This window comes from Doryrhamphus excisus, chromosome 1 (assembly GCF_030265055.1).
Source record: "Doryrhamphus excisus isolate RoL2022-K1 chromosome 1, RoL_Dexc_1.0, whole genome shotgun sequence".
In the NCBI taxonomy this organism is placed as follows: domain Eukaryota; kingdom Metazoa; phylum Chordata; class Actinopteri; order Syngnathiformes; family Syngnathidae; genus Doryrhamphus; species Doryrhamphus excisus.
This window is the reverse complement of record NC_080466.1, coordinates 26,037,175-26,062,430: the sequence shown is the minus strand read 5'-3', so window position 1 is coordinate 26,062,430 and position 25,256 is coordinate 26,037,175. Positions and strand designations below refer to the sequence as shown.

Here is a 25,256-nt window from a genome sequence, read left to right as displayed (position 1 = left end):
TGTATTGTTTTAGCTTCCAACTTCCACTTTGTGTATTCGTGTACTTCGTGTATATACTAAAAAGTAGGCTAACCAAAATATTCCAGACAGTGTGACAGTTAACAATAATAATAATAAATCAAATTAATAAATAATATAAATTAATAAATAAATGTATTTTTAAAATAAAATAAAATGTGTAAAATAAATACAATTTATTTAAACAATCTTTAGTTAAAAAATAATAATAAACATTAAACTGCTCTTTTAACAATAAAAAACATGTCATGTTTTTCATATTTATTTAATCTGAAGCATATTCCATGTTTCATAGGCTTCATGTGATTTGCATTATTTTGTCTGCACATGCTGTGTAAATATTGATGAAAAATGTGCATTGGAGGGGGGCCAAGTGTTTTCTTGTCGTCGAGAGAGGCAGACAAATGACCTCTTCGTCTCACATCGCATCGCATCCACAAAGAGGGGAAGCTGTCATTCACTTTCAAAGTGCTGCAGCAGCCGTGGCAGGCGAGGAGGAGCATGGTGGAAGTTTAGATGCTGGAAATTGGAACATGATTATAGGAATTATGGACACCGGTGACAAGCATCCACAAGGCCATACAACATCCTTTGTTGTGAAAGCAGATGCTTGATAAACATAGCTGCTCAAATGTGAACAAATGGAAGATTTACAAAAATATTTACCAGTTGCCTTTATATTTTCCAGTGCAGATATCCATAAGTCAATGCATTGTCTTTGATATTATGATAAATATACTGTAGCTCATACAGTAACCTCTTAGTGACAGAATGCTCAGAAAAAAATAAAAATATGATAAAAATATATTAGACACAGGTACAATGCAGTGGTGATGTCATAACTCAGGTTGCATTTGTCACACACACAAGTCATCATTTACTATTTTTAGTGTAATTTTTAAATTAATTTAATTTGGTAATTAATGAAGTTTAAATCGCTTGAAGTCTATTGCAACGTATTGAATGAGAGGATGAAAACCCGTACCAAAGCTGTGCTGTACTTGCACTTGTGCTTATGACCGGGGGCGTCGCTGTGGCCCCGCCCGGTTCTGAGAATTCCCCGGAAACGATCGCCATAACCCGGAAGTATATAGCCAAGCAGCATGTACGTAATTGCAAGCATAGCGGACTCAATCATAGCGTGATTGCTGTTTTACTTGACACTTTTTAAAAAAAAACATTTCATCCGCGCTTATAGGTTTTTATCACACCGACGAGAAACGATAGTTCACCGGAGATGGGAGTCCCGGCGTTTTTCCGTTGGCTTAGTAGGAAATACCCCTCCATTATTGTACACTGTGTGGAGGAGAAGGTAGGTAGTTAGCGTCTTAGCTAGCAATGGAGACGTCTGTGCATTCTATATGACGACGTCTTACTGCTATTGTGTCGTCTTTTGTTTGTTGGCCGCGAATGCCACTCCAGGTTCATTGAATCCGATGAACTTGAAAAATAAGAGAAATGGAGCTCAGTTTTTCCCCTGTTATGGTTTCATTTTCCCGCCAGTGCTGCCACGGTGGGACGTTTCACTTTCAGTCTATTTGTTTGATTTGACGCCGAAACATCAAGCAGTTGCCGTCATTTCCTGTGCATGTAATGAATTGGGAACATGTTTAGCCAGGCTTGTAACAAACAGGCGTGAAAACACACATTTATCACACCTCTTCTGCACCTTCACAATAACTCTGTGGGAAGTGAGTGGCAGCAAAACATTCAGCTTCAGTACTTGAGCCTAACCCGAAGCATTTACATTTGTCCTAAATGTACTTCAATGACTATCTGATGATCACCACTATTCCTAGGAATGGTACACAATTTTGAAATATGTAAAATCAAGTTGTTTGATGAATTATATACAGTAAAACATGACTTGAACTTCAATTACCTCATTCATCTCTCAAACCCAAGAAAGAAACAATATATAAATTCTGGGAAATAGTGCCTTTGGTTCCCATTGCTTTAACATTGAATGTGATCAAATGTATATTAAGTTGGGCTAGGACATTTGTTTTAAAAGTCAACGGAGTAGCCGTTTTTTTTTTTAAATTAAAAAGCCCAAAGAAGCAAATCAAGTGTCCTAAGTTTCACTTGCAGAAACACGCTGTATTAATTTCCACGCCGTTATATGGACACGGTCATTCCGGGACAAAATGAACATATTTTGCACCGTCAGATTTGAATGACATTTCAGATTTTTAAGGACGTTCCCACAGAATCTCTTAATCGAGCGGGCATGCACAGTTTATCGTGCATGGCTAAAATACGATTCTACCATTCCTATAATTCCCATCAATAGAGTAAATAGTATTGAATTGAATCAAGTATTTTCCGTAACATTTTATGCAAACATGGCATGGGCCCAATAAATTATTAAAAATATTTCATATTGTTTACTTTCTTCCCTTGTGTTTTAATACTGCAATCTAAAACACTGACGTTGATGTTTGTGCCTTGCAGGGTAGGGAGTGTAATGGAGTCCGCATCCCTGTCGACACGACAAAGCCAAACCCTAACGAGGTGGAATTTGACAATTTGTACTTGGACATGAACGGGATTATTCATCCTTGTACGCATCCGGAAGACAAGTAGGAACTGTTATCTTTATAAAACGCTATCTTTATCTAACGCTTTACAATTAGGTACACCAAATTACAGTAGTTAATGAGGAATTAACTTAGCTAATACTAACCACCACCACCACTACTACTACTAATTAGTTTTTCATTAGTCCTCAGTAAGTATGGTATTTTTGTGTACGTTATTGTGAGACCTAAAACTTTTTAAAGGAGTTTAGATCAGGGGTGGGCAAATATTTTGACTCGTGGGCCGCGTTAACATAATTGTCCAGGGGGGCCAGAACATTACACACTATTTTATGCTCATAATTTCCCTTGAATTATCTGTCTAATTTCATCTGTAAAAGTGTTATACTATCAGTATGTTGGCATGTCCCTTTTTTCAGGAGCACTTTAAACATCAGACTACGTCAAACTATGTCATTTCATTTTCCTTTTTTTGTTTTTTTTAAACTAAATAAGGCATCCGACTTGCAAGTCATGTTGCCAGTTTGTATGTTAAAAGTTGAAATACTTAGAAAGCAACTGGCGGGCCCGATTCAAACACTTAGTGGGCGGCATGTGGCCCCTGGGCCGTAGTTTGCCCACCGCGGGTTTAGATTTTAAAATGACCGTGTAGCAGGTGTGTGATTAAATGGAAGCGTTTCTCCCCCTGCAGTTCTATACAAATATTTTTTTTAATTCAAATGTCGCCTGCTCACTTTTCATGTCTGCCTTCACAGACCGGCGCCTAAAAACGAAGATGAGATGATGGTTGCTATTTTTGAGTACATTGATCGCCTGTTCAATATCGTGAGGCCAAGAAGAATTTTATACATGGCCATTGACGGCGTGGTAAGAAACTTATCTCTCATTTGTTATTTCTTCTTTTTTTGGCAGTACAGAACTGGACCTCATCAGGGTGTATATGTGTACTGTTGTTCCCCACACCCATGTTTGTTGCTGGATGGAGCAAGCTAACTATTATATACTAGATCGTGTAAACACATGACTACTAGACATAGACATACATTTACCACAGTCATCACTGTCCACTTTGCTGCTGTGCAACCTGAACACAGCGAGAGTAGTATCGGCTGATTCTATTCTAAATCCATTTGTGAAGTGCGACCTTTCGGACAGCCACTTGTGCACAGAAACCATCTCGTCTCTAACCAGGCTCCACGTGCCAAAATGAACCAGCAGCGCTCTCGGCGTTTTCGGGCCTCCAAGGAAGGGCTGGAGCTCGCGGACGAGAAGCAACGCATCAGGGAGGAGATCATCCAAAAAGGTTGGTGGGACAAATAGAGACAAACTAATGGCACAAACATCACATGTGGTGACGAGTGTCCCCCCCCCCCCCCCCCCCCCCAGGAGGGTACCTTCCACCAGAGGAGATCAAGGAGAGGTTTGACAGCAATTGCATCACCCCAGTAAGTTTTCATGTTTGTTGTTAACTAGTCTGACGAGTAATTGACTGACCTCTTTTGTCACCAGGGGACAGAGTTCATGGACAACCTGGCAAACTGTCTTCGCTACTACGTTGCAGAGAGACTCAGTAACAACCCCGGATGGCAGAATGTCACTGTGAGCTCATCTTGCTGCTGCTGCTCAGTTGTAATGATCGCTACATTGCATTAGGTACAAATGTACATTGATTGCAGGTCTTCCTATCTGATGCCAGTGTTCCTGGTGAAGGGGAGCACAAGATCATGGACTTCGTCAGGAGACAGAGAGGTGCTGCTCGCTAATCATCCACAATGATTCATGGACCAACACATATGTCATGTGAACAAGCATAGCCTTTGGGACTGAAGGGGTTAAATGGGGTTAAAAAAATTGGATGCAGTACAAATACATTTGCACTAAAGATGCAAACATTGAAGCATTTACATCCAGTCACATTTTACTGGTGGTCCACAGCTCAGCCCAACCACGACCCCAACACACACCACTGCCTGTGTGGCGCTGACGGTGAGTACTCTGGAAATGTCATGAATTCACCTTATTAATCGCATTGATTACATGCATTATTGTCCTGAATGTCAAACTAACCTTCTCTGTGACCAGCCGACCTGATCATGTTGGGTCTGGCCACACACGAGCCCAACTTCACCATCATCAGGGAGGAGTTTAAGCCCTTCAAGCCCCGCCCATGCACCCTCTGCGGACAGATTGGTCACGAGATGAAAGAATGTCAGGGCATGGCGCGAGAGAAGCAAGGAGAGGTGTGAGGCCGCCTCTGACGTGACGCATCTCGTCTTGTTGTTCTGTGAAATGATGAACATGAATGTCTTCCAGCATGATGAGTTTGCCAACACGGTGCCAGCGTCCGAGCAGGAATTCATCTTCATCAGACTGTGTGTGCTGAGGGAGGTACGGTATACACCTGCACTCCGCATGTCACATCCCATGGCTAGTTTTTATTGGCCCATAGCATAATCAAAGCATCAAATTAATTCATGAATAAGCCAACTTGTAAGATAACAGGACTCACACCAATAACTGTTTGCTTTGTCAACTATAAGACACAGACTGCATAGCTTAGCATGTATTGACATATGTTGGAGTGCTTTTGACTTTTTTGGTGCTGTGGTGTATTTCAGTATCTGTCAAGAGAGCTGACCATGGCCAGCCTGCCCTTTCCTTTTGACTTTGAGAGGAGCGTCGACGACTGGGTTTTCATGTGCTTCTTTGTTGGAAACGACTTCCTCCCTCACCTGCCGTCCTTAGAAATCAGGTGATGTCCACACTTCTGTGGATGTATGTCTATATGTATAAGAACAGGGCTTGACAATAACGATGTACCGATGGCCCGGGGCAAGTTAAAACAAAATTGGGGCAAGTAAATCCAATCAGTGATATTCCCGTCGGGTAAGTGCACTTTGGCATGACAAGTGCACTTTAAAAGCGGTTCTTGTTGGGTGTTGGTAAAACACGGACTGTGTAATTCCGGTGGTAATTTGCAAACCAATCCTTGCAAATCTTGAAATGGACCAATCAGAATTGTTTATTTAGACCGCGGTCCACAGTCCGCGTTTTACCCACACCCGTTCTTGTTCGCGATCAACCAATCAGCGATGGTTTGACTATGAAAACATCTATCATGGCGTCCCTGCCAACATGGTCTAATTCTTCAACAACTTGTGAAGGAAAACAGCAAAAAGTGATGAAGCAGTGCCTCCTAAACAAGTATTTTATTAGCGGCAGCAAATCAAATGATGGCACAGGTGAGTGAATCACATTGCTGTGACAATTTGAAGTGGTCACAATGAAACACCACCCATTAGATCCAATACCAAGTGCAGATTTTGCACAAGCTACAAAATCTAGCGCTTCCATTGCTCTGTGGATTTTTCTCACCTTTGCTTCACAAATTATTGTTTGAGCATTGAGCATTTTTTTCTGGATTCAAAACACTTTACTAGTACACAAATGTGTCTATTCAATAATGTTTCATTGTGGTGCACAACATCTAAAAGGCAAAGTGCCTAGAAGTCTTTTGACAATCCAGATTTCCATGCAACATCATGATCTATGTAGGAAAACAACCACAAGAAATGATAATCATTTCATCTTTATTTGAGATTCTCATGTGATGCAACAAAAATGAGATGATATCATTATGGCAGTCTTTTCATTTTACATGGGGCAAGTTCGGGCAAGTAGTTCTCACCTTAAGGATTCCCCATGGGCAAGTCATTTTGTTTGTAATGTAGAGCCCTGAAGAATTACATGCATTGGTGATTGGTTCATTAAAAGTTTTGTCACCCTAACAAGTAACTTTGAATTGTCTTTCAGAGAAGGGGCGATCGATCGACTGGTCAAAATCTACAAAGACGTTGTGCACAAAACTGGAGTGCGTACGGTGTCGTCTGTGTGTTTCTTGTGTTGTGTGTGTGTGTGTGTGTGTGTGTGGTGGCTGACGGACACTGTGTATGCAGGGCTACCTGACGCAGAACGGCTACGTGAACCTGGAGCGAGTTGAGCTGATCATGCAGGCGGTGGGCGTGGCCGAAGACAACATCTTCAAAAAACGCAAAGAAGATGACGTAAGGTTTCTAAACAGGACATGTGACCGGTCAGCTCTGTAGAAATGCTGTCATTGATCAGGCTTGTCTGTCATAGGAAAGCTTTAAGAGAAAGATGAAAGAGAAACGAAACAGGATGAAGGTGAGTAGCATGGAGGGATTCTTGTTTCACGGCACCCGTGTTCACCGGGCTTTCCTCCCTCCATTGAATGAACGCAGATGCAGCATCAAGGCCCCTCCTACATCCCCTCAGGCCAGTTTGCCCCTCATGCGCTGGGGAGAGGCTACCAGCCAGGCCCCGTGGAGAATGCTCGCCACCAAGCCTATGACATGAGGATGCAGTCCAACAAGGTGTGCTATTGCTGGCTCTTAAGAGGGGGTGTAATGAACGAGTAACGCTCTGATTCAAACCATAAGTCCAAAAAAATCCATAAGTAGCCACTTGAATGGGTTTTATTATGCAGGACGCCGCCCAGTCCCTGAAAGCCGCGTTGAGGAACGGTGGAAATGTGAGTTGCTTGTTTTAAACATTAACTTCACATTGGGACTCACTTAAAGGACATGCATGTCATGTTATGTAAATAAACATTTTTGTTTATTTTCATTTTTGGAGGCTTTTTAGTCAAAATAGGTAACTCCTGTTACATGCATTAATTGCCTCGTGTTAGCTATTTTTCTCTTTTAGAATGCACACAAAATGGAAAGATGTGTGTTCATGACAAAGTAACCTAAAGATTGAATAATGGCCAAAATTTCCCCCAAAGTTTTCCTTTTTAAAGCATTCCCAAACATGTCAGTCATTTCCATGACAAAGTGTTGATGTTCTTCATCCTTTGCTTGGTCGTGTGCTGTCTCAGCAGGCACAGGCGTCTGCTGGCCCGAGTGACGATGCCAACAACAACAGAGGTATAAAGAGGAAAAGTGCAGACAGCGACGACGAGCCCGAGCCAGAAGACAACATCAGGTAAATATTCTCGGACCCCCACCCACCCGGCGACTGGTGTGTAGGATTCATTGTTGTGTACAAGAAACCTAACGGCGACTGTTCTCCTGCCAATGTGTTAATAACACGACAACACTGGAACAAGAAGAACCAGAGACGTACTCATTAATACACAACACAAGCTGTTTAACCTGCACACACACACACACACACACACACACACACAGCCTGCTCTTCAGGTTATTAAGATGGAAAGCAGGAACGTGGTAGTAAATTCCTGTGTGACGCACTTAACAAATCTGCTAAATCCACGGGGATGAATTGGTATTCATGGAGACTTCCCCTTCTGGAGGCGGCGCTCCCTGCAGGCCGCGGCAGGCATCAGCGGCACAGACGTCGCACGGCCTCTATTATGTGCGCACAAGAGAGAATACCCCAAGATGTCAAAGCTTAGCAAGTATCAGTCTCAGAGGGGGCATCTTCACACGAAACACACTTTATTGGAAGACGTGGACTAGCTTGACTTGCCCACTTTATGGACTTGTGTCCCCCACTGCCATCCTAAAAAACAAACGTACGTGTGTGTGTGTGTTTTGCAGGTTGTGGGAGGAAGGCTGGAAGGAGCGCTACTACAAGAGCAAGTTTGACGTGGAACTGTCTGACATAGATTTTAGGCACAAGGTGGTCCAGTCGTATGTGGAGGGTCTGTGCTGGGTGCTGCGCTACTACTACCAGGTCAGACTTACACGTCACTTCCTGTTCCTCAATGATACCTGCACAAATGTTTTATGCCTATCTCTTCGGAAGCAGGAAATATCTCACTGGGATCTTACAAGGTCCACCATCTTAAGTGGAATGTAAACTACAAACATGGCTGAGTGCCGTAGGAAGAGAGAATGTTTGTTTGCTGACAGAGGTCTTAATTGACTCTTGGTGTTAAAAGTTCAGACATGATGCCTGAATCTATGACAAAGCCAGCGACAGAAACGGGGTGGATGGTGAACCATGTGTTGGAGTATTACAGGGAAATTAGAGGAAAAACTTAACAACTTAAGAACTAAAAGTTTAAATTTTAAGTCACTGTAGTCCCCGAGTCTGGAGCCCTGCATGCCCTGTTGAGTGAGTTGCAAGCAGTCTCTTTTAACGTGCATATCTGTTGTTACCTGAGTAACAATTTCATTATCTGACGTTCAAGTATGTCGGAGGCGTTGTTTGCTATGCTATTATTGTTTTCAAATGCTGAATGAATAATTGGCGCCCTCTTCACAAGAGTTGAGGTGGATCAGAATGAGGGGGACAGATTTGGGGGTGGGGGCTGGTCTCCACATGCGCACACACCCAAAGCAGGTCTCAGGGGGCCGCTCTGGATGAATTCATTAAAAGGTCCTCGGCAGACGGGACGTGTCTGCTCGCCGCTGCTGCACATTCACGGTCTCGCCGTTACGATCACGCACAGCTCGCCAAGTGACCCCTGAGGGGGGCGGACTTTACCCAAAACACTGAAGACGTGATTCACACTTTAGTCCCTAAATCATTTTTATCATCCCCGCTGACTTTTTTTCTAGCATATGAAGCACAAACCCACAGCCGGAATGCTAGTTTTACACAATTTGACTTGCCGTTTTTTTAAGCTAATAAAAATAATAGAATAAATACTGTCTAATAATAGTACTTTTTCTTTATAAAGCACTTTTTTCTAGACAATAAAAGGTGATGAAATGAAAGATGCCACTAGTGATGCAGATAAATCATTCTCTCCAAAATCATCCACTGACAAAATATTGTCTTGCTGAAGCTAATCAAGATGAAATATTGTTACATGAATCATTTTCTGTGACCTTTGGACCCCTGGCAATCATAGAGCAAGTTGTCGTGGAAACCAAACGTGATTTGTTTAGCATAAATGATGGCGAGCAGGCCTCTCAGCCTTTTATCATGCTAACGGCCATATTAACATTTAAATGAGCATCTTTACCAGTGAGACGGGCTAAGATGGAGCGGATTTATGTGAGAGGTGGTTCGTGGGAGGTGCGGGCGGGCTCCGTGGCGTGTTTGCCCAGCAAGGATGAGTGCTTTGACATGGCGGAAGATGTCTAGTGACTTCATCTTGGCAGCTTTCAGAGTGACAAGAAAGGAGTGTGATGCTGAAATGTCAGAGCTCCCTGGAGGTTCTGTTGAAAAAGTTCTTTGCTTCGTGAAAGATATTCCAGTTGAAATGTTTGTTTTAATTTCCATTCTGTGCCCCGCTACGTACCTGCTGCCTCTTTCTGAGGTTAACAGTGAATGTGTCCTTGCAGGGCTGCGCGTCCTGGAAGTGGTTCTTCCCGTTTCACTACGCCCCCTTTGCCTCAGACTTCAAGGACATCCAAGGAATGTTCACTGACTTTGAGAAAGAAACCAAACCGGTAAGAAAGTGACTTAAGTGCTGGTTGGTACGGAATTGAAAGCAACAATGTGGTTTTTCTATTGGTTTCAGTTCAAGCCTCTGGAACAACTGATGGGTGTGTTTCCTGCTGCCAGTGGTAACTTCCTGCCAGAAACTTGGCGGAACTTGATGAGCAGTCCAGTGAGTTTGACTCCACGAATAAGCAACACAGATGCGTTGTCATCTTCTGAGTTGACTAAATAGAGACCAACTTTTTGGTATGCAGGACTCGTCTATCATCGACTTCTATCCTGACGACTTTGCCATTGACCTTAATGGGAAAAAGTACGCCTGGCAAGGTGAGCTTGGTCCACAATTCATTTCCAAGAGCACGGGTGTCAAGTTTTTCTACTGAGGGGTGCACACATAAAAATGAATATACAGCTGTGTAGCTAATTTATGGCTATGTTTGAATCTCGTGCCTTTTTGTTCACTTCGAATGTTCGCTTGCGAATCAGTCAATCAATCACAAGCTGTACGTGGTTGAAATCACACAGTCATTACTCAATGTAACAGTCTGACTCTCTGTCATCTTACAAATTACTGCTAAAATCATCACACAGCAACTTTACACTCAAAAGCTAGCTAATATACAAGGCAGCTTAGTTTTGTGTTATAGCTGTAATGTACAGTAGCTCACCAATAATGTATTGTTACAACATGATGAGGTCCAATTAAAAATAAAATAAAAAAAAATAGTGCTGCAGGCCCAAATTGGCCCCTGGGCCACACTTTGGACATCCTGGCCGAGATGGTGGTGTGCTCGGGAAGCTTGCATATCACATTGACTGCAAACAAAGTGGACTTTTCCCATCTGTCTTCCCTGTTGAAGGTGTGGCCTTGTTGCCGTTTGTGGACGAGCGGCGTCTGCGGGCGGCTCTGGCTGACGTCTATCCCGACCTCACGACAGAAGAAGGCGAGTGGCACTTTGATGAGTTGTTGATGCGTTTGTCAGCGGTCCTTGGACTTCTGGCAGGATACGAGATGCTAATGATTGAACTGCATTGTTGTGCTCCAGTGAGGAGAAACAGTCTGGGAAGCGACATGGTGTTTGTTGGGAAGTCTCACCTGCTCTCGGACTTCATCCAAGAACTCTACCGTGCAGAATCTCATGAGGTAACAGGACTAGAAGTTGGCATCAAAGCATGCGAGTCCAGTAGAGAAGACTGCTTTTGGTACTGATGCGTGTTGTGGTCTTTAGGGCACTGAGATCCCTGCTGAGCTCTGTCATGGAATCCAAGGCATCTTATCACTCGATGACGACCCTATTCTACCAGATAAGTAAGGAACGCCTGCACATTCTAGTCAGGCTGTGCCAGCCGCAAGGCAAGCTGATCTACCGTCTGATTCACTCCTGCTTGACCTCTGCCCTTTAGGACGGTGAGGTCACCTATACCCATGCTACGTGACCTTGCACAGAACACTGCCATCGGGTAAGAGCTCGGTCTTTCCTAGTAGAACTTGGTGCATCCATAGAGTTTTATGTACTCTATACCATGACTTCTCAGAATAATCATCATATGTTTCACCTGAAATGTTCTCCAGAGTGAAGTTCAGTGATCCTCAGTACGCAGACGGCTTCGTGTTCAAGGCGGTCCTGCTTCCTGGAGCCAAGTGAGTGACTTGAACTTTTCTCTGGCACCAATTCATGTGCCTTCATCAACGTACAACATCTGCCATGTTGTGTCGTGATGGAACAGCTGCTTTCTGTTCTTCCAGGATTCCCAATAACGTGCTGAAGCCAGAGGACTGGAACAGGCGGGAAAATCAGCCTTGGAGACCCCAGCTGGGTTTCAACCCACACAGGCAGCAGGCTCACTTGGACCAGTCAGGCTTCAGAGCTCTGGGGTGGGTTTCTTCCAGCTCTTATACGTATTCATGTGTGCTTTGTGTGTGTACTTCCAAGCAAGCAAGTTGATGAGTGCTGTTGCTAAATTAGCAGTACAATCTTTTGTAAAGAGTGTAAATGTTTGCTGGCCATTAGCGGCCATGCTTGATTATGATGTGTGCTTCCTCCTCTGCACGTCCACATTATCATTAAGAAATGGGAATCATTGAGCAGCTGGCGCCTCCTGAAGACGGCGTGTTTGGAATTCATGATGTGCACCTTGCAAGTCTTCCACTGAACAGTCCATGAAGGAAAGATCTTTGACGCCCTCTTCTCCTCCCTGCAGTCATTCCTTGAACAGAAACCAAGATGGAAGACAGTACAGCAATGCCCCGCCTCCCAGCAACTACAACCACCAAGGAAACTACCACTCCCCCCGTGGCGGCCATGGTGGCCGGGGTGGCGGCGGCCATCATCAGGCCTACCAACGTAAGACAAACACCATCACAAAGCTTTCTCATGACAATGGACTTGCATTTCCTACAAATAACCTCAAGGCTCACTTGAACCTCAGTTGTTGGATCTCCTGACTGTCCTTTGCTACTTTTTTTACATGCTTTGAAACGTAAAACGGTGATAGAACCACAGCTCTCATGATGCTTGGAGTGCCAAAGTACTGCAGTTCCACAGAAGGGAGCTTTTCACATTTTCAGGTCTCACGCAGCAATGTTTTGATTTGACAAATGTTAAGTTTGATCAAGTGTCCAAAAAACCCCAAAACAAACATCTCATAGCTCACTGGCGCGAGTGGCAACATTGAGTGTAGGTAGGATTGCAAGGTTTGTAGGGTGTGTCTAAACATCCCATGTTACAACATCCCTGACGTTATAAAAGCATGGGTGTCCAAAGTGCAGCCCAGGGGCCGTTTGTGGTCTGCGACTTATTGGCCCACAGAACATTGTAGACATAAAGTGAAACCAAGCAGCAAAATGTGAAAAATAGATCAAAATATATAAACGTTGATATTGGTAACCAATAATAACGCCACCATATTACCCGGATCACTCATTTTCTTGGTTGGCTTGCAAGGATTGCGGGAGTGGACAACATGGCTGAGTATGAGTTTGCGGTAGAGCGGCGCCACGAACGCCGCGCTGTGAAAGTCGCTGATGGCACACGAAGAGGCTCCAAAGCCAAGTTAACACGTTCTGCTTTGATGCCGTCGCTTGCCCCCCCCTAGCTCCCTGTGGTGATGCGGGCAGAGGGCTTTGTGCACGACGGCCCCACCAGCTGGCACCCTGGAAGGGTCCACATTGCGGCTCTGCTGGGGGCCGTTATGGACGCCATGCACTGAAGCAACAAGCTAACAAGTCTGACCTCCTCAGTCACTTCCAACATCGATTCACTTTTCATCTTTCGTCCGCGGTCGCCTTGAAGACGTAACATTTTCACGGAATGAGACGTCGTCTTGACAACGGGACATTTTCATGGAAAAAGTTATCTCGACCACAAAACATTTCCATGAGATAAGAAGCCGTGCTGCTGCTTGACCCCGCCCACCTTCTGCACGCAAACAAAAAGCCGTTAGTGTTTTTTATTTGTTCTGCCAGCCGGGATGCGAGTCAAATAGTCGCCGGCTACATTGAAAAGCGGTGTTTAGCTGTGGAGCGCCTCGTAATCCGTCCCTAATAGAGTGGCCAATGCGCGCTGGCGGGATTGAAGGCGTAATCCTTTGTTGGCCTTTGTGCGTCCACACTGGAGGCCCAGACGCGCTCAGATCATGGCTAATTAAGGAGATTGACAGCTGTCCACTTGTCATTCTCTGCTTTCAGCCCACGCCGGCACCCAGCAAAGGAAGACCCGAGTGTAATTGGAAGCCCACTGGGTGGTCCACTTGAGTTTGTTGGTGGAAGAGATCATCAGATGATACGCTAGCAGGCGCCCGTTATTCTACTTCTTGGAGGAATTAACCTCCAATCAAAGTCTTTTCCCGCTCGCTGTTAGATTTCTTCATCGCTTCTATGATACCAAACGCAAACAAGAGTTCCTCTCCTAGCTGCCTATCAACATTTGTTACTCTTCCTTATGTGAAGAATCATTTTATGCATTTCTCCTTCGGTGTGGGAATGTTTCCACTGTGTGGATTTTCCTTTAGAGAAGATGCTGAAGGATGGCGATGATGGTGACCATCGGAGTTCTGGTTTAGTTTCTCATGAGACTCTTTAGTTTTTCGTTGATCATGTGATTTAGCGTGTGTACTTCCTGGTGCTGCCGAGTGTGCGTGACTAAAAGAAAGGTGCAGCTGGCCATCACCATAGCAACGGTGGATGCAGGAGAAGCTTTGGCTGCGTTTTCTTTGTGTCCGCCTCTTAAGTGCGTCTTTGTGAAGGGTCTGCGTGATGGAGCGACCCACTTGAGGCGTCCACAAAGCCGCCGTCTGAATGCTTGTTTCGTTTCCTCAACAAAACGTGCCAATGTTTGATTCCCCTCCCCGCCCAATGAGACTTTACCCGAGGACGGGGGTGATTTCATGTCCACTGACGCGCTGACTTGACACTTTTTTTTCGTTTCTTCATGTGCAAACAAACACGTGTTGATGTGTGGGTCCAACATGGCCGCTTGGTCCTGCATAGCGAGCAGAACCTCTTGTGACCGTTGTGGTCTTTGTTCTGTTTCAGATTCTAGACCCGGCAGCTTCATGGGAACGCGACCGTCCTTCCAGCCTCACTTTCAACGGTGAGTCCGCACCTTTTGTTCAACGCTTCGCTGCAGCAGCGGAACCGACCCCAGCACGGGTGGGGGGGGGGGGCGGCGGCGGCGGCGACGATGTGGGTCTTGCTGCTGAATTCAGATTTTTCTTTTAAGCTCAATTTCCCTGGAGGAGGTTTGTGTAGCTTAATGAGGCATCACTAATTCTGCCGAAACCAAACCGGCGACGTGCCTCTCCAAAGTCGTCCTCAAGTTGTGCAGCAGAACCTTTTTCAGGCCCATTGTGGCGAGGGGGGGGTCAGCTCAGGTCACTGCTCATTAGCGGCGTCCATTCTGTCTTGTTAACCTTCCAATGGAAGGAACACAAATCCACTTCCTGTTCTTCCCAGCGATGCCGCTTTACGCTAACATCATACTCGGAGCAAGTGATGTATTTTGATTGGAGCTGATGGTGCATCTTCTAGATGAACCCTCGGGTGCGCGTCTACTGTACGTCAGCATTGTTGATCCGTTTCAGTTGAAATCCCCAGGCAGGAAAGTACAAATAAGTGATGGATGCTGCCTGGGATACGTTGTCATGGTCTACAATCAGACATTTTTTTTTTCTTTCATCTTACTGAAACTTTTATTTTGAAATGTACTTTTTATATAGGATGAGTAAAGAAAAGTGTGCAGACTGATGTCCTTGTCTTTGCGATAGTGGACATCACGGTGGTGGTGGCGGACACGGCGGCGGCGGCGGCGGCCACGGTGGCGGTCACGGCTGGGATCGGGCCAAGCAGTCTCAGCAGGCGGCGTACCAACACAACGCGAGACGCGGCGGGGGGGCGGGTCCCAGCGGCTACCAGCAACGCTACGAGGAAAGAGACAACTGGCAGGACCGCCGGGGACGTGACGAGCGGAGACAACCCTACCAGGTAAAAAGTTTTTCTCTTGAAAAAGATTGTTTTGGTTTCCTCCCCATCAGCATCCTTTTAGTCCAATACTTCAAAATAATATTCAGAATGCGGATGTGATTTATTTTATTTAACTCTTTACCAAAATAACTTTTTATTCAAACTCTCTTTATGATCTCCCATGTCAACATTTTGACCGGAACATGATGTATATTATGAATATTAAAGATGTTTTACGTGTCGGCGTGTAAATGTAGTATTTCATTTATCTTCACACAAATCCTATGGCTTTTATTCTTTAGACTCCATTTTCCAAAAATTCCATGTTGGAAAGATAATTTCTACATTTTAAACCTTCCAAACGTTTTGTTTTGAAATCAAGCCGGCCGACACTTAAAGACTTGTTTTCCTTTTAGGGCTTCAACAGCTCCAACAGAGGCTACGGCATGCCGCCCCCCTCCAAGAGATACACCTGGGAGTAAACCAGAGACGCCGCTTTTGCTTTTTCCTCAACAGTCCTTCCTTTTCCTCCTCTGTAATTCTAATTTTGTCCACTTTTAAATCCACTTTGTACTTTTTGAGAGATTCTCCAACATCTTTTTAACGTATGAAATAAAAGATCACGTGGATGAATCCAACTTTAACACTTTTATTCTTTTTACAAAACATCGCTCAACTTCACTCTTATTCATTATCTTCAAATTTATTTGGCCTTATTTCGTATGATCTATTCATCATTCAAATGGTTTATTTACTAATCATTCTATTATCATTCTTATGTATGAAATATTTATTCATTCTAATCTATATTCTAAATATCTAGTAGTCATGAATAATTATTTATTCGAATGAATAATTGTATAAATCATATATGCCAAATAAAGGAATAATTATGATGCTAAATATTGATTACTGTGGTATGATAAATATTTCTTATTGATTTAGTAAAAGATGAAAATGTTTATTGACAATTGGAAAATTCCCAAGATGTTTTTCTCTTCCCACAAGAAGTTGAAATGACATTTTGGTGGAGGTTCTGATCGCTAGAGTTTGTGTCTCAGAAGAACCAAAAGCTGAAAAAAAAGTCTTTTAGTTCCTCAGTAAGTTCCTTGAACCCGTCCATCCTCGTGTAGTCCTACCAAGTCCTGCCGTAGAGTAAATTGGACCCGACCATGCCGCCGGCATAGTCCAGCAGACCCGTGTCCGTGTGCAGGCCCAGGGGCGGACTCGGAGACAGGTTATGGTTATGGTCCGGTTCGTCCAGCTGCTGGCTCGCTGTCAGGTTCTCCGCCGAACTGCAGTGGCGCTCCGCGGTCCGGTTGGAGCCGCTGCAGTCGCTCCGGTTCGGCTTGACGGTCTTGGCGTGGAGCGGCGAGGAGGACGCGGAGGAGCCGCGGCGGCCCGCCGGACACAGGCCGCCCGCGTCCTGCTGCAGCTGGGCCGCCTTGTCCTTCACTTGCCGCTTCAGCTTGTAGCGGTGGTTCTGGAACCAGATCTTCACCTGGTTCGGGGTGAGATGGATGAGGCCGGCCAGGTGTTCCCGCTCGGGGGCGGACAGGTACTTCTGTTGCTTGAAGCGGCGCTCCAGCTCGAAGACCTGGGCCTGAGAGAACAGGACCCTCCGCTTCCTCCTGGGGGCCGCGTGGAGGCTCACCATGGCCTTGCCGGTCCCGTCCAACCCCGCCAGGCCGCTCATGTTCATGCCTGCCGAGGAGCCCACCAGCCTGGAAACTAAATAAATCACATTTTTCTCAGTTCACATTCAAAACGAATCGTTTCAATTCGTTTTCTGATAAAAGATGAAATTTCGTCAAATGAATTATGACTTTTTTTTCATAATTCATAATTTTTAAGATTTTTTCTACCGCATAAAAAAAAACAACTAACTTTGTGTGTATCTCGGCTCCGGGCCGCTGTACCAGGTCGCCGCCGGGCCGCCCCCCCTCACAGAGTCCTGGTAGGCCGGCAGTTCTCCTCCGGTACAGAACCCCCCCACGGAACCGGAGAACTGTGGCACCCCGTGGGTCACATGGTAGGAGCCCCCGTGGCCCTGCAGCGCAGCCGAGGAAGAGGAGGACAGGTGCTGATGAAGATGCTGGTGCTGATGCTGCTGCATGGCGGCGTGGGACACCTGCTGGTGCCGGTACGCCCCCAGCTGGGCTCCGAGGCTCCCCCCGGCGGGCTCCATGGCGCCGAACCTACGGTAGTCCTCCATGGGGCTCAGAATGTCCGTGACCGAGAAGGGGGTGGACTGCTTTGGACTCAGGGACATGCTGGGTGTCTCCGGCTGGTTCTGGTCCTGCTCCCCCTCCCTCCCTCGGTCCTGCTGCTTCCTGTCCACGTGCAAGAGGAGACCTTATCCCGCCTGAGAGGGTGGGGGGTGGGGCGGGGCCGAGAGCCTTGATTGACATGTTGGACGTGCACGCGCATTCCTGCAGAGACGACAGCACGCGCGTGATCTTCCTTTTTGCTTTAAGTCCTACAAAGTTTACAAGTTTTCTAAAAAAAACAGAAGGATGCCGACGTCACGTGACTCAGTGGAACCTGAAAAAGGGTAGTCACACGTGTCACCTGATGACGTCATTGACCTTCAATGAGCTGCTCAAACAGCAAAAGTGTATATGTACACATACAGTATTACATGTAGATACTGTACATACGTATATTGCATATAAAGTATGCATTATTATACGGTATACACAGTACAATACTACAAAGTATCATATTCCCCATAATAGACTAGAATAATAGACATTTCTATTCATATTAATCACAGCAACCATAGCACAGGCCAGCTTGTGTAAATGATTGAATTGTTATCAAATGCAGCAATGTGTTCAACGTATATAAAAAGCACACATTTATTTCATTTATTTATGTTTGCATTCATTGTGTTCTAAACATAACATGAGAAAGTCTACAGCAGGGGCCTCAAACACGTTCGTTTGATTCATGTTCATGTTAAAGGTTAAATAACTGTTAATAGTTATCCTCCCTATCCGTGTGGAAGTGGTAAGTTTTTGGCTATTTAAGTTTAAAGGAAATAACTCGAAGGCTACCGTTTAGGTCACTAGCTCTCTAGTTTGCGAGTTAGCATGTGTCTCAAGAGTTGCGCAATATGTTGTAAATAAAAAGAGTATAAATGTGACTATAGTCGTGTTTTGTCATGTCTACAGGGCTCTAATAATGCTTTGTTCATTTTAATCTGAAAAAAATCATTTGTCTACCCACCAACTATATGTGGTTTCTTAAGTTTTTATTATTTGCCGTTTTATTGTTATTATTATATTTATTTATTTATTACTGCTTGATTGATTTTCTTTAACCTTGATTTGTTTATTTATTTTTCATCTTATTTTGTGTAGAAAAATAAAACTTAAGATATTTGAGAACAGTGGAATGTTTTATCAGAGCTTTTATTGTTGAAAATCGGAACCAAAGCACTGAAAAAGTTTGTATATTTTTCTGTTTTTAATAAATGCGGGGTTTTTTTTGTTTTTTTTTTGGAAAACCTGATGCGGCCCAGCCTTGCCCAGACCCTAGCTCCAGTGGCCCCCAGGTAAATTGAGTTTGAGACCCCTGGTCTACAGCAACGCATGTAAACACAGTTTCATCCTTCCTGGTAGCGTGGCTAACTTCATGCTGTCATGGCTAACAACCTGGTACCGTGGGTAACTTCCTGGCAGTGGGGCTAACTTCCAGCTACCATGGCTAACATCCTGGTAGCACGGCTAACTTCCTGCTATCTTGACTAACATCCTGGTAGCATGGCTAACTTCCTGCTATCATGGCTAACAACCTGGCACTGTGGCTAATTTCCTGGTTACGTGGCTAACTTCCTGCTATCATGGCTAACTTCCTGCTATCATGACTAACAACCTGGTAGCATGGCTAACTTCCTGGTAGCGTGGCTAACCTCTAACTTCCAGCTGTCATGGCTAACATCCTGGTAGTGTGGCTAACTTCCTGCTATCATGGCTAACAACCTGGTACCATTGCTAAATTCTTGGTAGCGTGGCTAACTTCCTGCTATCATGGCTAACAACCTGGTACCATGGCTAAATTCTTGGTAGCGTGGCTAACTTCCTGCTATCATGGCTAACTACCTGGTAGCGTGGCTAACTTCCTGCTATCATGGCTAACAACCTGGCACCGTGGCTAACTTCCTGGTAGCGTGGCTAACATCCTGGTAGCGTGGCTAACTTCCTGCTATCCTGGCTAACAACCTGGTACCGTGGCTAACTTCCTGGTATCGTGGCTAACTTCCTGCTATCATGGCTAACATCCTGGTAACGTGGCTAACTTCCTGCTATCATGGCTAACAACCTGGTACATGGCTAACTTCCTGGTAGCGTGGCTAACTTCCAGCTATCATGGCTAACATCCTGGTAGCGTGGCTAACTTCCTGCTATCATGGCTAACATCCTGTTAGCCTGGCTAACATCTTCTTTTGCATTTTTCTTTGAGCCAACAGCATCTATGTGATTGCAGCATTTTTAATTTGCCGTATTTTTACTTTAAAGACCAGTCTTGGATTTTTTGTGTCCCCCTTCTCCCCTCCCCCAGCCAGTCTGTTGAAGACTCTGATTGGCCCACAAGGTTCTGTTTTGTTCTGGTTCTGCTCTCACTTTAATCCTTCAAGAGGTCACCACTCCAACACGGAGGCCATGGGGGGGCGGAGGGGGGGGGGGGGGGGGGTCCAGACCACCTGGCTCCAAGAACACAGTGAGAGTGTGGGTGCTGTCAACTACTTCCAAATTGAATTGTTAGAAACATTAACAAGGTTTTATTTGAAAGAACGTGAGTGTGTGTGTTTGTGTGTGTGTGTCTGCGTGTGTGTAGTGCCACCATGAGGTTGATGCATGTCAATGTCAAATGTATCCTGGAGCCTATCCCAGCTGACTTTAGGCGAAAGGGAGGGTACACCCTCCAGTGGTTGTCTGTTAATAATAATAATAATAATACAATTTTTGACAATAATCAACACATGGAACAAGTGGACATTTTAGCATTCTTTGGGTTCTGCCGGGACCTCCGATGACGATGGGGGAGGTTTCTACATCCTCCTGCAGAAGAAAAGTGCAGTTGAAGAAATTTAAAAACAAGGGAAACCTCACACACACTCAAATGGAGCCCCAGAAGCACCCAAAAATGGCATAAAATGGCAGAGTTTGAAGGCGGTGATTCTTGACAAAAAACGTAAGGGGTTAGTATGTCGTTTTTTTCTGTTTTTTTTTTCGTTTTTTTCAACTTGCTTCAAATGTACTTTTCTGGTGAAAAAACAGTGGAAACCTCACACACACTCAAATGGAGCCCCAGAAGCATCCAAAATGACATAAAATGCCAGAGTTTGAGGGCGGTGATTTTTGACAAAAACGTAAAAGGTTAGTATGTCGTTTTTTTTTCATTTTTTTCCAACTTGCTTCTAATGCACTTTTCTGGTGAAAAAAAAACAGAGGAAACCTCACACACACTCAACAGGGGCCCCAGAAGCATCCAAAAATGGCATAAAATGCCAGAGTTTGAATTTTGTGATTTTTGACAAAAAACGTAAGGGGTTAGTATGTCGTTTTTTTCTTTTTTTTTCATTTTTTTCAACTTGCTTCTATTGCACTTTTCTGGTGAAAAAAAACGAGGAAACCTCACACACACTCAACAGGGGCCCCAGAAGCATCCAAAAATGGCATAAAATGCCAGAGTTTGAATTTTGTGATTTTTGACAAAAAACGTAAGGGGTTAGTATGTCGTTTTTTTCTTTTTTTTTCATTTTTTTCAACTTGCTTCTAATGCACTTTTCTGGTGAAAAAAAACGAGGAAACCTCACACACACTCAACAGGGGCCCCAAAAGCATCCAAAAATGGCATAAAATGCCAGAGCTTGAGGGCGATGATTTTTGACAAAAAACGTAAGGGGTTAGTATGTTAGTATTTTAGATTTTACATTTTAAATTAAATCATATCATGTGTTAATACTTACTACAAATGATATAAATATTCAAAGGCTTTATGTTGTCTTTTGACAAACATTGCAATAGTATATAATGTAATATAAAATGTAATAATAGTATAAAACATAACAATAGTAAATTCAAACAATTCCTATAAAACGCACAATGGTATAAAACAATAATAGCATCTCGAACAAAAAGAATACAAAACATAATATCATTCTTCTTCTGATTATGGAGTCGCCACAGCGTAAAATCGCATCAAGGCAGTAATTTGGTTTTTGCTACCATCTGGCGTCTATTTGATGAACTGCATGTCCACACTTGGGGTCCTTAATAATTCATGTCGCACATTCTTTAAATGTTAACACGTTTTTTAATCAAAGAAAGACATGTTACATGGAATTATATACAACCTAATCACTGATGACAATATTGATAAATAAAGAGATATGAAATATGAAATACAGTAGAAATTAAAAGAGTACAGCGTATGAATATGACAGAATGCAAAGCGACTTATTATGAATGATGGATGATGACAGATGATGGCGATGGGTCATGTTTGTTCACTTTGTCAACAACTTTGTATTCTTTTGGTTCTCCTTTCAACTTTGTGTAGATTTTACCTTTAATATTTCCGTAATATTGAATAATATTTGAATGCTTGTGTCACGCATTAAAGGGTGAAATTATGGGACGTTTGGATTTGTATCATACATCTGGCAACCCTGATTCGCTCCCATCGACAGCTAGAATGTAAGAATGTACATTATATAAATATGTTATTATTATTATTATTATTTGTATATATATGAATGCTGATCTATTTCCGTGACAGCAAGGAACTTTCATATCTGATGGCCTCCATTTTATTCTAGTTTGGTGATGCCGATGCTAGCTAACTAGCACGAGATCTTCTCGCCTTCAAGTCATTTCAAAATAAAAGTATACGAATAGGATGACATCTTATTAAAAATATGTACACGAGTGTGTCCTATTCATGTATTTCAAAACAAATCAGTTTTAGCTTTATGCTAATAATTATTTATTGTTATTACGATACATTAATTAACTATTGATTCGTGAATAAATGATCTGTGTAAATGAAACACTGGTTCTTTAATAGTGAATTATGATAATAGTCCTATCAATAAAATACATACAAATATGATTCTGAATACATAGCATGTTTTATCTTATAGCAAAACACATCAAATTATTATTATGAATATCTAGCATAATAATCCAATCCAAAGATATAGAATGTCAAACCAGAGGATTTTTTTTTTTTTTTTTTTTTTTGCAAATGAGAACTTTGAAATATTCTGTTGGCGTTTCTGTTTCTTTCAGGCGGAAGGTGGTCCTGCTGGGGGGGGGCGTGACCCCCACTAAATCCTCCCATCAAACATTCCCAGCAGAAACAAAATCGTAGAAAAATAATAACCTCAATGCGGTAGAAATCACAAACCACTGTTATGGAAGAAATTATTCATTTCTCTTTTTTTTAACCATCTTTTTCATTTTAAAGAACAAGAAAATATCATTTCAACGTTTTAGCCTTTCAGAATATATATAAATAAAATATAATATAAATTCACGATTGAATATTTACAAGAGACTTTTAACATTCAAATTGTCTTTTTAACCACATTGCAAAAAACACACGAAATACACTTGATCATACATGGACAGCGTAGTACTCCATAGTACTCCATAGCATGAAGTTTACTTTGAAATAAAAGAATAGACAAGAAAGTATAAGATGTTGTACAAGTTTATTGAAGATAAAAACAGTCAGCAGGCAAAACATTGACATGATATGAAATATTTACTATTCCGTTCTAGAAATGGGATCCATGTAAACAATTAACACTAAAATATCAAATCGGTCACAATAAAAAGATTCAATGTTAACATTATTATATTTGTTAACATTTAAAATATAAAAAAAACCAAACAGAATTTCATTCGAAAGAAAAAAAAGTGCTTGAATTTGAAGATTTGCTCACGTGTTTTTTCTTCTTGTCAACACAGAAAGTCCATCAACATCGAAAGAGTCAAATCCCGGACCGGTCCGGCCCCGCTTCACCAGGTCCAGCCGGTCCAGGTCTGCGTCAGCTGCCTCAGGCCGGCCTGCTCCGGGTTCGGCACGTGCGCGTACGCGCACACAGGAAGGCTCAGACGCAGGTCCTGACCTCTGACCCGCTCGGCGCGCTTGCCGTCCTGCAGCAGAACCGGAATGGCGAACCTCCGCGCCTGCAGCAGCCGCAGCGCCTCCAGGCTGCGCTCGACCCGGGCCCTCTTCATCTTGTAGCGGTGGTTCTGGAACCAGATCTTCACCTGGTTCGGGGTCAGCTGGATGAGGCCGGCCAGGTGCTCCCTCTCGGTGGCGGACAGGTACCTCTGCTGCCGGAACCACCGCTCCAGCTCGGACGTCTGCGCTTTGGAGAAGAGGACGCGCCGCTTCTTGCCGCCGGACTGCCGCGCCGCCGCGCCGCTCGCCGTCTCCCGCCGCGCGTCCACGGACGCATCCTGACGCGCGTGCACTGCGCGGGACAGGTAATGACCGTCAACGTCCACAGAAAGCCCGGGAATGTTCCGTCCCGACCTCCGGTCCTCCGCCAGCCCCGTCAATCAACGTCAAATTGAAGCACGTGACACCTGAAAAGTTGACCGGATGTGCTCACCTGACAGCTGCAGGTGGTCCAGTTCGCGGTTTCGTCCGAAAGGAGCCTTCGCGGGAGTCTCGTCGGTGTCGGCCTCCTCCGGGTCGTCCGAACCGGAAGCGGCGGGTAAGTCCAGAATGTCCCTGACTGAGAAGCCGCTCCTGGTGCCGCTCGCTAAAGACATGGTTCCGCTTAAAGGTTCTGCTCCATCAATGATGCTCATGGCGCCTCGCAGCACGCGCGTGACAGGCGCGTGGACGTTAAAAAGGCGGGGGGCGGGGGGGACGAGGAGGGTCAATGACTGTCATTAGTCACTCATCAACTTCCTGTTTAGCTTCTGACCATATTTGGCCCACGCAAACCGAGACAGGAAGTACAACACACCCTCGACGCTATCATTTCATGCGATGTTTGAAGATGAATTATGCCTATGACAATTGTGATAATAATAATTAATAATAATAAAAAACGTTAATATAATAACGCCACGCGTTAATAATAATATTAATAAGAAAATATGTTAAATATCTTTAATACGCTTCTATTATTAATTTGTATTCTAATTAAGTACATTTTTTACTCAAACATTCTTCATCGTGTGTGTGTGTGTGTGTGTGTTCTATGACACTGCCTTGCAGGCTCACATCTGTGTGTGTGTGTGTGTGTGTTCGTGAGAGGCCATTAAAAAGTATTCATGGGGAATAAATGGTTTAAATGTGGAGGCTGGTCAGTCTTTGTGTCTTTGGGCTCATCGTGTGTTTGTTTGCACAGGCCGACCACCCAGCAGGATGGTCTCACACACACACACACACACACACACAAACAGTTGTCATGGTTTTCAGCTTGAATACAACGATTATGGTGTTTATTCATGACCACACACAGAAGACATTTCAACCGTTTTAATCACTAAATGTATGAAATCATTAAAATACGAAAGAAAATTCAAAGCGAACGAACATTTAAAGCAAACTATTGAAAAAAACTAAAGTAAATAAATGTTATTTATATTTAATGAATGGAATTTCTTCCATAAAAATATGTTTGTGTGTGCTAATGAACGAAAATACAACCTATTTATCGTATGATTATTATGTACAACACTGCGCTAATATACTGTACTACTTGATCGTTGTAAAAAAATCACGATGATCATTTTAAATATTAATTTTAAAACTGAATAAAGATATTCTTTAGGTGGTTAATAAAAATGATAAAAAAATTACGATCTTAGTGT

At 43.7% G+C, this 25,256-nt stretch overlaps 3 protein-coding genes across 5 annotated transcripts; 1 reads left to right on the top strand and 2 right to left on the bottom strand.

The window, feature by feature from the left end:
• The first annotated feature begins 1,109 nt into the window (after window positions 1–1,109).
• xrn2 (5'-3' exoribonuclease 2) lies at window positions 1,110–16,088 on the top strand. Of its 3 annotated transcripts, none has more exons than XM_058089847.1 (31): window positions 1,110–1,330; window positions 2,473–2,600; window positions 3,314–3,425; window positions 3,750–3,861; window positions 3,945–4,003; window positions 4,068–4,157; window positions 4,235–4,307; window positions 4,494–4,544; window positions 4,641–4,798; window positions 4,872–4,946; window positions 5,177–5,310; window positions 6,372–6,429; window positions 6,515–6,622; window positions 6,699–6,743; window positions 6,821–6,952; window positions 7,066–7,110; window positions 7,462–7,565; window positions 8,144–8,279; window positions 9,842–9,949; window positions 10,021–10,110; window positions 10,196–10,268; window positions 10,802–10,885; window positions 10,988–11,085; window positions 11,171–11,250; window positions 11,346–11,402; window positions 11,515–11,583; window positions 11,689–11,817; window positions 12,144–12,286; window positions 14,476–14,533; window positions 15,207–15,423; window positions 15,819–16,087. In XM_058089847.1, exons 1-31 carry the CDS (start codon window positions 1,256–1,258, stop codon window positions 15,882–15,884), a joined length of 2,967 nt encoding a protein of 988 aa, XP_057945830.1. In that variant the 5' UTR covers window positions 1,110–1,255; the 3' UTR covers window positions 15,885–16,087. The 3 variants fall into 3 exon arrangements, with proteins under 3 accessions (XP_057945830.1, XP_057945827.1, XP_057945840.1); XM_058089844.1 differs by having other exon boundaries at window positions 7,459–7,565; window positions 15,819–16,084; XM_058089857.1 differs by lacking the exon at window positions 7,066–7,110 and having other exon boundaries at window positions 7,459–7,565; window positions 15,819–16,088.
• Window positions 16,089–16,537: 449 nt separating this feature from the next.
• Window positions 16,538–17,674, bottom strand: nkx2.4b (NK2 homeobox 4b). Its single transcript, XM_058078950.1, has 2 exons — window positions 17,290–17,674; window positions 16,538–17,133 (listed from the first exon to the last, which is right to left on the bottom strand). Exons 1-2 carry the CDS (start codon window positions 17,672–17,674, stop codon window positions 16,538–16,540), a joined length of 981 nt encoding a protein of 326 aa, XP_057934933.1.
• A 5,647-nt stretch (window positions 17,675–23,321) lies between these two features.
• On the bottom strand, window positions 23,322–24,203 carry nkx2.2b (NK2 homeobox 2b). Its single transcript, XM_058045890.1, has 2 exons — window positions 24,041–24,203; window positions 23,322–23,899 (listed from the first exon to the last, which is right to left on the bottom strand). The coding sequence occupies exons 1-2, from the start codon at window positions 24,201–24,203 to the stop codon at window positions 23,439–23,441; spliced, it is 624 nt and encodes a 207-aa protein (XP_057901873.1). The 3' UTR covers window positions 23,322–23,438.
• Window positions 24,204–25,256: the final 1,053 nt, after the last annotated feature.